Here is a 12,939-nt window from a genome sequence, read left to right as displayed (position 1 = left end):
AAGACAATGTACCAAAACAATATATGCTGTCTAGGTCATTAGATTAACTGAAAGTAACGGATAAGCTTTGAATAACAAATCTAGTGGTGCTTCTTCTTTCGTTTTATGATGTAATCTGTTTTGTCTTAGGGAAAGGGGAAGTTTAAGAAGGGACAAAGCGCTGAGCTTTTTTACAGCGTAACGTCTTATAAAAACCCTGTACTGCTTGTAACAAACTGAGTCTCTGGTTGCACTTTGCAAAGTGGCAACAGGGCTCCCAGTATTGCAATATTGAAATAAAGACCTTACTCAGGTGAGAACTCTCTCTTGTGGCTTCCTTGATAGGTAAATTTCCACGACAAGATTGGCGACACAGATGGGACACTAACCTGAGCGCGGACGGCTGCTGAAACTCCATCCTGGCCCGGACAATTTTAGCAAATTGGACGAACCTCGGAGGATAAACTGTTTGTCCTTCCTGAGATGCGTCTGGAGAATTGAACAATATCATTACCTTTCTCGCAGTTCGCCTGGGCATTGATTTAAAACAGCATTGTTTGTACCACTCTCAAAGTAGTGGAGCGGTGGAACGTGTAAATGGGACCATAAAGAATAAACTAACAAAGATGATGGCTGAGACAGGAATGAATTGGTTGACGTGCCTCCCATTGGTCTTGATGTATTTAAGGGCCAGGCCACATTCCACCATAGGACTCTCGCCACACGAGGTTCTTACTGTACGCCACATGAGAATAGGGCTTCCAGAAGTAAAGGGGGAGGCCACAGACCTCACCCACCTCACTTAGATGAGTGTTTGGTAGCATATTGCTGGAAAATGTCTAAACTTGTTAGTGATATTCATGAACAGGTTAAAGCTGCGCTGCCTGCACCAGACCAGGACTTCTGCCACACACTCCAGCCAGGAGACTGGATTCTGATGGATTCTGATGAAAGTGGTGTTTACTCAGGTGGAGGGGGCCGTACCAGGTGCTGCTGACCACTGCCACTGCTGTGAAAGTCCCGGAAAGGGTTCCCTGGATTTATGCTTCCCACTGTAAAAAGGTCACAAACAAACTGGGCAAAGCGCAGGAGTGATGTCTCCACAAGGACAGATGGGGATCACCTGCTTGGGACTGATGTGCACAGCCTTTTTCCTTTTTATGTGGAAGCCTGTCACCACCCAGAAAGAGGAAGAATCTAAACGCGAAGCTTCTTTGTATACAAACTGGCTGAATGAAACTAATAATGAGGGGGATATGAGCAATTTGTGGTACAAATTTATAAATCATACTGTAAAGTTAAAGAAATTTAATGCATCTTGTTATGTATGTGCTTTAATGCCTCATTCTACAGCCTCACCCATGCGACTTTTTCCCCGACCAGTTGGTAGTCACATTTCTGAATGCATAAGTCTAGTGGCAGGATTTCCATAGCCAGACCATAGATCTTTTCCCACCTTCACCATAACATATTTGACCTACTCAAAGGGGCATCCATATGCAAATAGCCTGAAGATAAATAAGTCTACTACAGTAGCATTAGGCTTCGTTTCTCCCAGTGATCCAGCAGGGCATTTTGCTATTCACTTCAATGTTATCAGTAAAAACTGATTCTCCTGTTTAAGTAGCAGTTTACCTGCCTTCAAGGGTTAATCACTCTTATTGCTATGAAAACAAAGGTCGTGGCCCCTCAGTAGGAAAAACAGGACGCTGTAATGCCACGGTTACTAACCATACTTTAGTTAAACGCGCTCTCAGTTGGGCTGACAGATATGGTCCAGATATATCTAAAATATCTAAAATACCAAAGGACAATAGACTATTTGCTGCAGCTGAAATGATTTTTTCCTCAGGACTGAGTATTCAGGCAGTAGCTAATGCCCGCTGGTTACAAATTACTCACTATGAAATGTACTCGTTTATTTAGGCTTAGACGCTATCAAACAAGAATTAAGGGGAGTTAGATTAATGGCACTTCAGAACAGGTTCGTGCTGGACCTTCAAAATGCAGCACCTGGAGGAGTCTGTGCTATAGTAGGAGACTCCTGTTGTACATATATTCCAGCAAATGACGATGATTACAGAAATCTTACGCTCGCTATTCAGCATTTGAAAGAACTGAGAGACAAGGTGGACAAAGAAAGAGGCATTAAAGATACACCGGCTTTTCTCTCTTGGTTAGAATCACTGTTTGGGAAAGGGGGAATGTTTTTCTTTAAGTTACTAACACCGATTATAGTAGCTGTGATACTTGTCTTCCTGTTTTTGTGTTGCTGTATGACATGTATTATTCCAATGCTTCGAATAATGGTAATGAATATGTTTGCGCATCAGTATGTTCTGATAAGAACGCAAGAATCCGAAGTATGGGAGCCTCCTGGGAGTCCATATGAAGAATCTAACTTTCAATCATTTTCAAGAATAAAAAGGAGGGAATTGAAATGGAAATCTAATAAGTTAATTGATTCTTAAAATGTAGAGAGCTTTGCAAAAAATATATTGGTGCTTTTAGAAAATATATTTCAAGGATATAATTGCTGTGCTACATTACGTGCAGAATTTTAGAAAACAGTGCATCAACAAAGTACACTGTTAAGGTTACTTTAGAAGACAATGTACCAAAACAATATATGCTGTCTAGGTCATTAGATTAACTGAAAGTAACGGATAAGCTTTGAATAACAAATCTAGTGGTGCTTCTTCTTTCGTTTTATGATGTAATCTGTTTTGTCTTAGGGAAAGGGGAAATTTTAGAAGAGACAAAGCGCTGAGCTTTTTTATAGCGCAACGTCTTATAAAAACCCTGTACTGCTTGTAACAAATTGAGTCTCTGGTTGCACTTTGCAAAGTGGCAACAGGGCTCCCAATATTGCAATATTGAAATAAAGACCTTACTCAGGTGAGAACTCTCTCTTGTGGCTTCCTTGATAGGTAAATTTCCACGACACCGCTCAGGGACATGGCTGCGGTACTCACTTCCCCCCCGCCGTGGGTGGCCTCCTCATGCTGCTCCAGCAGTCTGCTGCCTTGCAGGGCCTCCGCAAGAGAGCGTCTGTGTTTCGGTGGCGAAACCCTGCACGGTGCATGACCGTGAAGTCGTATTCCCGCAGGATCTCAATCCACCTTGCCATTTGACTCTCCGGCTCCTTGAAATTGAGCAGCCAGGAGAGGGACACATGGTGCGTCCGCGGTTTAAATTGGGTCCCGAACAGATAGAGCTTGAAGTGGCGGACCGCCGAGACTACAGCCAGCAACTCCCTCCGGGTGACGTAATAATTCCTTTTGACCTTATTGAGTGCCCGGCTAAAGTACGCGATGACCCTCTCCCCGTCTGGCCCCTTCTGTGCTAGTACTGCTCCTACCCCTGTATCACTGGCATCTGTATCCAGCACATAGGGCAGCTTCGAATCCAGGAAAGCCAGGACAGGAGCCCCCACCAGCGCCTCCCACAGCCCATGGAAGGCCGCTTCACAGTCCATGTCCCACACAAAATGCTGCCCTTTTTCCGTAAGGCGGCGAAGCGGGGCAGCGAGGCTGCCAAAATCTTGAATGAACCTCTGGTAATAAGACGCCAACCCCAGGAAACTGCAGAACGGTGTGGGTTACCGGCCAGTTGCGCTCCGCGGTGACCTTCCCCTGGTCCGTGACCACCCCTCGTGGCCCGACCACATACCCCAGGAAAGTGACCTCCCGCCGCAGGAGCTTGCACTTTCCGGGTTTGAGCCTCAAATGCAAGCCAACACTAACCGGAGGTTCACCAGGGCCTGCTCAAAATCCCGGGCATGCACGAGTAAATCGTCTAAGTACACCATGCACTTGCTGGGGGTCTGGCTGCCTCGGTGACCGGCAGGAAACGGGGACGCAGCAGGGTGATGGACAAGCCGGTGTTGACCAGGCCCTGTCAGGGTCTGCCCTAGATGAGTCAGGGAAGAAATAAACCCCGGCTGTGGTCAACCCTTCTTACGGCAGCAGACGGGGTGAAGCGCTCCTCCTGACTCTCCGGAGCAGGGGTAATGTCATTCAAGGGTGGCTTTTCCCCCTTTAGGCCACCCTACTCCCCTTTCCTGACAGCCTCCGGAGGCCCCACAGCGGTGGCAGATGACCCACCATCGTTCATCCCCTGGCATCGCCGCACTGGCCATCTCCTCCTCCCCATCTAATTCCCCGGGTGCTGCCTCTGCTGCCCGGCAGGGAGCACCCCTCCGGTGATGCCCACCGGTCTCCTAGAACACGGCATCAGCCTGCTCAGCCAGAGCCAGGGCCTCCTCCAAGGAGACCGGCACTGCCAGCATCACGTGGCGCTGCACCTCAGTCGGCACAATGGCCCGGAGGAACGCCTGGAGCAATATCTCCCGGTGGGCCTCCTTCAGGAGAGTAGGGTAACCCTGGCGGGCTGGACTTAGGGAACATAAGCTGTCTCATTCCCGCCACATGGACTGAGGGAACGCAGGAGTAGGCCGCCACTGGGAAACCCTGATAAGGGTTATGGCACCAGTGGCGGCTGCCGCTTGGCCATAGAAGGCGCTTTAGGGGGTCGCCTGGCTGCTGGAGAAACCGGCACTTCTCCAAGGCCGACATTAACAGCTGTTCACTGTCCATCCTCCTGCTTCTGACATGAATGTAGTATTTTCGGGTTTGGCGAGGACGGACACAGTGATTCAGATACTCGTTGAATTAAAAACGGCTCTTTTATTTTTCGCCACTACCACCACACCCGCACACCTGCCAAGAGAGAGAGAGAGAGAACGACAGGTCTATTCGGGTAGTTACACAGGGATAGGGTGGCAGTTGGGTACACGTATAACAGGGGTGCTAAACCAGGAAACTATTTACACAAATCTGGGCGATCTCACCACTCTGTACGCCCGTTTTGCAATGGGTCAGCTGCACTGGTCAGCGGCCTTCCTAGTCCCCGCCCTGGCCACTACTACTCCCATCCTGCCCCAGCCGGGCGCTCTTCGGGGCCAGGCAAATGCGCTACAATAAGATACAATCTCATAAGACAGTATCTGCTGCTAGGTGCAAAGAATGCACTACCGATGTACAGCTTGTTTAGCTTTCAGTAGTGGACACAGATGGTACTAGACTTTGACTTTCAAATTAGATCCCTGGTGATCACCGCCATTGATGGCAAATATCATTCAGTGTAATTAATTTACCTATGTCAAGTCTAATTAATAGAATTTCCATTCCATTTACATTTTCATGACTTAAAATGACAGTGAACCTATTACAAACCAATTTTTAATGTCCTGGTAAACGCTGTGTTAACTCAGGGTCAGAAAGCACAGATAGCAGAATGTCTTTAGTATTTTCCGCTTCTGCAAGCAATTACTTATTATTAGAATGCATTCTGGGAGATGAAAGGCACTGCTGACAAACTATTAAACACATACAAACAATAAATACTGCAGCAAATTAGCCAAAAGTAGGAGTATACTGTAGTCACTCAGAACAATGGTGGCAACAATCCTAGTGCAATTATAACACTCTCTCTAGAGAGTCCCCTCAGATTCCAGCAGTTCAACTCTTTCAATCCATGCACCAAAGGGGACAGTTTATGAATTTCCTCTTCATGCCCAGACACTATTAGTCTGTCCCATGTGTGCCGTTGGACATGTCTATGACAAAAGTGATGAGCTAAAGCTCTTTGGATATGCACCTCTCCTCTTTTGAAAGCAGAACCCTCAAGGACAACACATGGTCACACACTGCACTGCACACCCTCTGAAACAATCAGATATGTTCCTTTAAAATACTGTAATATACAGAATATCACCTGGTTATCACTGCTCTTGAGATGTCAGCAAATCTTAGTGTGGATCAGCAAATGGAAAAAGTAGAAAACCTTAATTACATTCAGACAAATGCCAGCAGCCAGTCACAACTGGCAACCCACTGAAGCTAAGCAGGTGTGAGCCTGGTCAATACCTGGATGGCAGACCTCCTGGGAAAAACTAAGGTTGCTGCTGGAAGAGGTGTTAATGGGGCCAGGAGGTTGTGCTCACCTTGGGGTCTATGTGGGTCCTAATGCCCCAGTATAGTGACGGGGATGCTATACTGTAAAAAGGTGCCATCCCTTGGATGAGACATTAAACTGAGATCCTGACTCTCTGAGGTCATTAAAAACCCCAGGGCCTTCCCATCGGCCTTTACTAATCATGGCCTCATAACAATCCCCATCACTAGGGGGATTCATCACTTTGTTCTCCTCCTCAGAGATAGCTGATGTGTGGTGAGCGTTCTGGCATTGCTGTTGCATCATCCAGATGGGTGCTGCACATTGATAATGGTGGAGGGGAGTCCCCATTACCTGTAAAGCACTTTGAGTGGAGTGTCCGGAAAATAACTATATAAGTATAAGGAATTATTATTATTAAATATACTGAATAAAACTTTATTCGAGCATGCCACTGTTAAAATACAATACCAAAAAACATAAAAAATGTTCCAGTAGCTGCGTCAGCATGCATAGGCTGCAAAGGAACAAGTAAATGTTTATTCCATGCTGAAAAGAGAAGAAAAAACCCCGAAGAAGACACCCAAAGAAGGCTCCACAGCTGAAACATTGTGTTTCCTTTCTTCTCTTTTCAGCATGGAATAAACCTTTACTTGTTCCTTTGCAACATAAATGTACTGTATATGCCATACACAAATAAGTAAAAGTACTTTTAACAACTTAATTAAAGAAGGGGACCCACTTCAGATGCCATATATCTCAGTGACATGCAGGAACAGGCCTGTTACACAACAGACTAATGACATTGGTGCTAGTACCCCTGCTTTTCTGAACAGTGGGATTGGATCATAAATTATCACAAGTAGTCAAAAACTAGCACTCTAGAAACTACAGCTTTCTGTATTTTTGTACAATTGTACTTTGCATTTCCTTTTCGAGAAACAACAATATTTTATACAAATGGGCAGGCTTTACCTCATCTTCTCACTTTAAAGAAGAAACACAATAAATATCTTATTATATAAATAAAATGTTGGGCATCTTTGTTTCATCATCTGCTGTAGAAAAGAAAAAAAAAAGGCTTCTACCAGAAATAACCGTGGCTTGCAAACTTTTACTGACTTCCTGTTTTTAGAGACCAAAAGTTAACTACAGTAGGTTGCCATTTTTATTTTAGAAAGAAAACAAAAACATGAATGAACAGTCGTTTTAGAATAAAAATTACTTAAACTTACTTAATGTACATTTATCAATTAAATATAATAAGTAATACTGTGTTTTTAAAATATTCCAAACAAAAGTGTAGACTAGTATATGAGCACATTTTTTGTGATAGAATATTACCGTATTTTTTTAAGATTGTGATGAAAATGATGATGACAACAATGATGATGAAGATTATGACAATGATTGTACACATTATGCTAAAGTCCGATATTAAAGAGGTTTACTAGCTTCAGGTACATCCGAAGAAAGAGGAGTCGAGGAACGTCATAACGGGGACGTCCTTCTCGCCAGACATTACGCCTCCTTTCAGATTCAGTAATGCTGATTAGAAACGTTGTCAGGTGCTGGAGTACAGTAGCAGCTAGCTACTTAGCCTCAGGGCAGCTGGAAACAGGATGCAGACTAAGCAAAGGCGATTAGAAGTCTGATTGTCTCTTAAGGATATTTCCTGAAATAAGAGTGATCATGACAAGCCGACGGCGTGATGGTCAGCAAATGTGCTCAACGAGAGACTGCTATACATCGAATCTGTCAAGACTCCCGCAAAAGGATCTGTCCAGTACTGAAAAGGCAGAAAAATCAATGCAAAAGCTTCCAGCTTGGATGCGTCTTTATTTCTACGGAATGCATGGAATAACGTTGGATATTATATTGTCATCGGCGCAAATATTTGTTAAAACAAATGATTTCAAAATGCTGGGTTTCTCTTCTCCTTTTCTTTGCGTTGTTCACTCGATGACCCATTTTGCACTGGAGAAAGTATATTTGCAGAGAAAGAGCTTCCACAGATGCCCTGTTGTTTTCCATTGCATATTGTATCCTTCTGTTTATATTTTTCTGCATATTCTGGTTGAGAAAAACGTTGCAAGCTTAAACCACGTCAAAAGTGTGTCTGTAGGACATCTTGCTGTTCAGTACCTCATAGCGCTCTACTACGCTTACCTATTTCACAAAAAATTCTTACGACTACAGTACCATTGCCTTGGAAGCAATCAAGCTGAACTGATACTAGAAAGGTCTCTTCGACGACTGCCTGGTATTATTCGATTTGTGTTCTTCGGTATGCACGGGTTTTTAGATGAAGTCATTTTCACCTCCATTTTCAATCTGATTGAAAACGATGACAGGACCTTGACTGGTCATACGTCTCTGTGGTCTTTTCTCATGTACGGAAGTTGCAGTTTCGTTGTGGAAAAGCTGTATTTATATCTACATTACAAAAGAGGCTGGAATGCGTGGAAAAGACTCCCTATTTATATTGGTTTCGTTTACACATGGGAATTTTCGTGGGGTCTGATCTTACGTCAGTACAATGCATGTTCTTGGGACTATTCGCACTATCCTCTAAATTTCAAGGGACTCATTACCCTGCTTTATTTACCTGGGTGGATCTGCCTGAGTTTGTACCAGGATATATTATCTAACATCCTGCTGCGTGTGGAATGCGCCGAAGACAAAAACACCCAGACCTGCGTTATTAATGGGCAGCACCGTGTTAAAAATCATAAACATGTGACCTAAGGGGCGCTATCAGTTTTAATGTGAAAACTCTTCAATTACAGCAGTGTGCAGATTTAAAATATTATTTCTACAGAGAAATTCCAGTAGCTGTTAAAGCAGCGTTATTTTCAGACGGATAACGTTCTAAGAGTGACGAATACAACATAAAAACAATCGTCAACAAGTTATAGCGTGTCATATGACGCCAAGTTTTCATTACTGTATTGACAAACTATTTTTTCTTGATTTTATTGAAACAGGCTCTATGGCAATAGGATGCTTGTACGTGCATGTACGTGTACTGTGCATACTGTATAATAATAACAACAAACTCGGTAGAACTTCAGGATTTTCGAAGATCGACTTCTACTTACCACAATTAGTCCTTAGGTCTGCGATATTCATGACAAACCATGCTTTTTAATAAGTTGGCATATAGGAGACGACTTAATTGTATATTTGAAGGCCAAACCTATTATACTTACATAATTCTTGAATGAGTTTAAACTTTACAGAAGCAGGGATAAACAAAAAAAAGTGTATCATTAGTAACGTGAACATTGTAAAGATAAGGCACTTGTGTAAGGCCACTCAGGTATGGGCAATGCTTTTAATTCTTGGAAAATTTAGATTAAAAATTTTCAAACATTTAAAGTTATATAATTCAACACAACATAGTTAAAATGTCATGGTGTCCTCTCTACTTAACAAAATGTTCACATCTTAAATATTAAGTGGTCTCACACAATTTCTGAAATAGTATAGTATACTGTATGTACTGTACTTGTTAAAAACAGTGATTTTCAAGACATTCTCTAACACATGCTGACAATTAACATACAGGAAGAATTACTAGTTACTGGAAATTGCCATTTGAAAGAGAAAGGTAAATTAAACTTAGGTAAACTCAAACTTGCCAGAATCCAACCTATGTAAAAGTAGTGGAAAATAGTTATGGTTGTCAAAATAGATTATAAATTAATGGAGTGTTACTCTGAGTCATCCAAGTTAAATAGTATGGTAATATCTTCAAGAAGATGATCCTTCAATTAAGAAAACTGATCTTGGTTAAATCTTATGTGTGTTTAATACAGATGCCAACAATCAAGAAAAACAAATGTATCACAAATATTACATTTTGTATTAAAATATTACTGTATGTGATAATATGCATAGGCAATTTAGTATATGTTAAATATGAATGCATATTGAAAAAGATGGTGTATTAATTTTTCAAAACGTTTTATTTAAAAACATGACCAATATGTACAGTTGCATTTCAAAGTAGCTTTGCATTGTGAGAGCTAACATTTAAATAGCAAGCCTTCTAATCTCAATGAATATGTTGTTTAAGACCTACTGAATTATACACCTTTGTTTATACAACATAGTTGTGCAACTAGTTGAAGTACTTGGATAATTGATATGCCTTGCAAAAATTAAAGCTAGAAAAGTGTTAACATATTTTCTATATACTGTACAGGAATAATTTAACCTGTGTATTTGAAAGATTTACTCAGATGCCTTAGCTGTAAACAATGTAATTATTTACTCTTTACTGTGTAATGTTCTGTACTTGTAATTCATATACTTTCACCTTCAAATAGATTTGAACTCACCTTTTGTCAGTTTGTAATATTTTTTTAAAAATGAAAAATGAAAAAGTTTTTATAAATTTAAGATTTATTTCCAAATTGAATAGCCTTAAGGGTCTGAAAGATCATGTTGTTTTTCATAACACAGTTATTGTTGTATTCCCTTTTCGACAGAGTTGACTTTAATTTGCATGCAATTTACTCTACAACTTTTATTTTGGGCATTTCTACAAACTCAAAATACAGTTTTACATGTGTTTTGCAGCGTGTATTAATGGATGCAAAAGCCAGAGAGGTCAGATACAGTCCACGTCAAATGTATTTACACTTCTAAAATCACAAAGCAAACTAGGGAATATGCAGTGTACAGTACCAAAGCTCAATTTCATTTTAAAATATTAAGTGTACATAGAAATTCACCAAAATCACAACTTTATAGTACATTTTTGCACATTATCACTGCAAAATACTGGTGATGAATTAGAAATAAATGGCAGAAAAAAACAACCTATCCGAATAATTACAAAATAAATAGAATTCATCTCTAATAACAATACTTTAGTATACCAAATAGTTGAGAACAAATGCTCAGATATGATAACAGCCTATCCAAGAGGCTTCACAGCATTGTAGCTAAGGAGACAAAACAGCTAAATTAATTAATAATCATTAACATGTGCATAACATAACAGAATGTGGCAGTGTTAACAGGCTAATTCCTTTTCATAACATATAAAAATGTATGATACACAAAAGTAGTGGAAAATAGTTATGGTTGTCAAAATAGATTATAAATTAATGGAGATTAAGATTAAAGAAGTCTGTCATACAATGTGAAATATACATTATGTAAAAACATAAATGATTCTGTAAAACTAGTGACCAAAGACATGAAACAGCTTAGTAAGATGTGTTTATAAGAGAACAGTACAAAAATCCCTGAGCACATACCATGCTAATGCACAAAATTTACATTAACAAATCCAATTGGTGTTTTGAAAGAAATACATAGGTGAGATTAAAATAAATTGTTCGTAAAATAGGATCAAATGTCTATATGAATACAATACAAAAAGAAAGGTTTATGATTAAAACTTCATCTAACCTGCTGTCAAGCAAGAGAGTTGTGCTGTCATGGTGAGGTTCTGCTTTTTCTCTTTCTGGAAACCTTTTCATGACTAAAAGTTAAATGTAACAGTATACTAGAGCAATATTTATTCATGCATACTGTATATCTGCATTTTGTGTTGTATGATTTAACATTTCACAAAAAAATTGTTTTGCTAATCAAAAAAAGAAAAAAAGTCAGGAAATCTTAAAAGTTGGAAATCAATGTTGGAAAAAGTTGCTTTCATGGAGAGCAAAGTTCACAGGCTAGGTAATAATAAAATGCTGCAAAAACATTTCATGCTATAATTGAAGTCAGAGGTGTACAAAATACAGTATTAACCTACAGGACATTAATTCAGTTAGTTTCTCTAAACTGTACGTGTGCGTGCACGCATGTGTATTATCCGGGTACGTGTGCATGCACATCCTGCAATGGACTGGCATTCAATTCAGGTAAGCTCCGAGTTCCCACACCCCTTACATTTTGATAATAGTGATGCATTTATACATTATGATGTAAAGACAATATGTTTTTCAATGTCTTCTTTTAAGCTTCTTTATAATATGTTTATTGTGGGTAGCTGTGTCAGCATGCGTAGGCTGCAAAGGAACAAGTAAAGGTTTATTCCATGCTGAAAAGACACCTAAAGAAGGCTCCACAGCCGAAATGTGGTGTTTTCTTTCTTCTCTTTTCAGCATGGAATAAAACTATTACTTTTTCTTTATAATATGACAATATTATTGATGTTGTTAATACTGCATGATACCTTGCATCATGCAGTATATGTAAGAGGGTAAATACATATGACTTCTATTTTGCAGTTTAAATGAAAGGTGCACACTTGCATTTGTTTCTTTCATTCCCTCCTTAGTGTGTTTTTTGTAAATTCCGAAATCATAAGTACAGTATATGTTAATATTATTAGAAGATATTTAATGTTATATTGATTCATGTACTGAACTTGTTAAGGCACCCTGTCTAGCCATTTTGAAAGGTTTGGACTCCTGTTGAGTCGTAAGAGACCTTAAATGCTAATCGCTGTTATATTTAGTATATTATATTATATATACACTGTTATAAATATATTTGTGCTTTCTTCATTTTGTGTTGTATGATTCAATGTTTTACAAAACCTTTGTAATTTAGCTCAGCTTAATGAAGAAAAAACTAAATAAAACACATCACAATTTAATTGTTTTTGCTCTAAATTCCAATGTTTTTGAGTTAATCTTCTCAAATGATATTTCAAAATTTTCTTAATTGAAGAAGCAATATGTTTTATGAGACTTTAAAGTTCTTGTTCAATTACATTATATTGATTTTTAATTATTTTTTAATTGTACTGTCAATTGAACCTTTTTCACTTTTTCAATTAAAATATTTTAAAGCAAAGACTGTTCCCCGGTATCTGATGTAATCTAAAGGATAATATATTTTTTATCAATTTGGAGAGCTTAATATTTAGTATGTTTGTTATTTTAATTTTCAATGTACAGTATTCAAATAGAACTTGCAGCTTTCTTATGTACTTTTTCTCGATTAAATGTGTTGTATATGACCAAATAATAT

At 39.7% G+C, this 12,939-nt stretch overlaps 1 protein-coding gene and 1 long non-coding RNA gene across 2 annotated transcripts; both read left to right on the top strand.

Annotated features, from left to right (window-relative positions):
* The first annotated feature begins 7,483 nt into the window (after positions 1–7,483).
* On the top strand, positions 7,484–10,287 carry tmem229a (transmembrane protein 229A). Its single transcript, XM_088645152.1, has one exon. It carries the CDS (start codon positions 7,630–7,632, stop codon positions 8,683–8,685), a length of 1,056 nt encoding a protein of 351 aa, XP_088501278.1. The 5' UTR covers positions 7,484–7,629; the 3' UTR covers positions 8,686–10,287.
* A 63-nt stretch (positions 10,288–10,350) lies between these two features.
* Positions 10,351–12,757, top strand: LOC148655044 (uncharacterized). Its single transcript, XR_015941175.1, has 2 exons — positions 10,351–11,014; positions 11,064–12,757. It is a non-coding gene; the product is annotated as an uncharacterized LOC148655044 (long non-coding RNA).
* The last annotated feature ends 182 nt before the right edge of the window (positions 12,758–12,939 follow it).

Source organism: Lepisosteus platostomus, chromosome 9, assembly GCF_059453375.1.
Source record: "Lepisosteus platostomus isolate fLepPlt1 chromosome 9, fLepPlt1.hap1, whole genome shotgun sequence".
Lineage (NCBI taxonomy): Eukaryota > Metazoa > Chordata > Actinopteri > Semionotiformes > Lepisosteidae > Lepisosteus > Lepisosteus platostomus.
The sequence above is the reverse complement of the archived record's forward strand: the minus strand, read 5'-3'. Positions and strand labels throughout refer to the sequence as shown.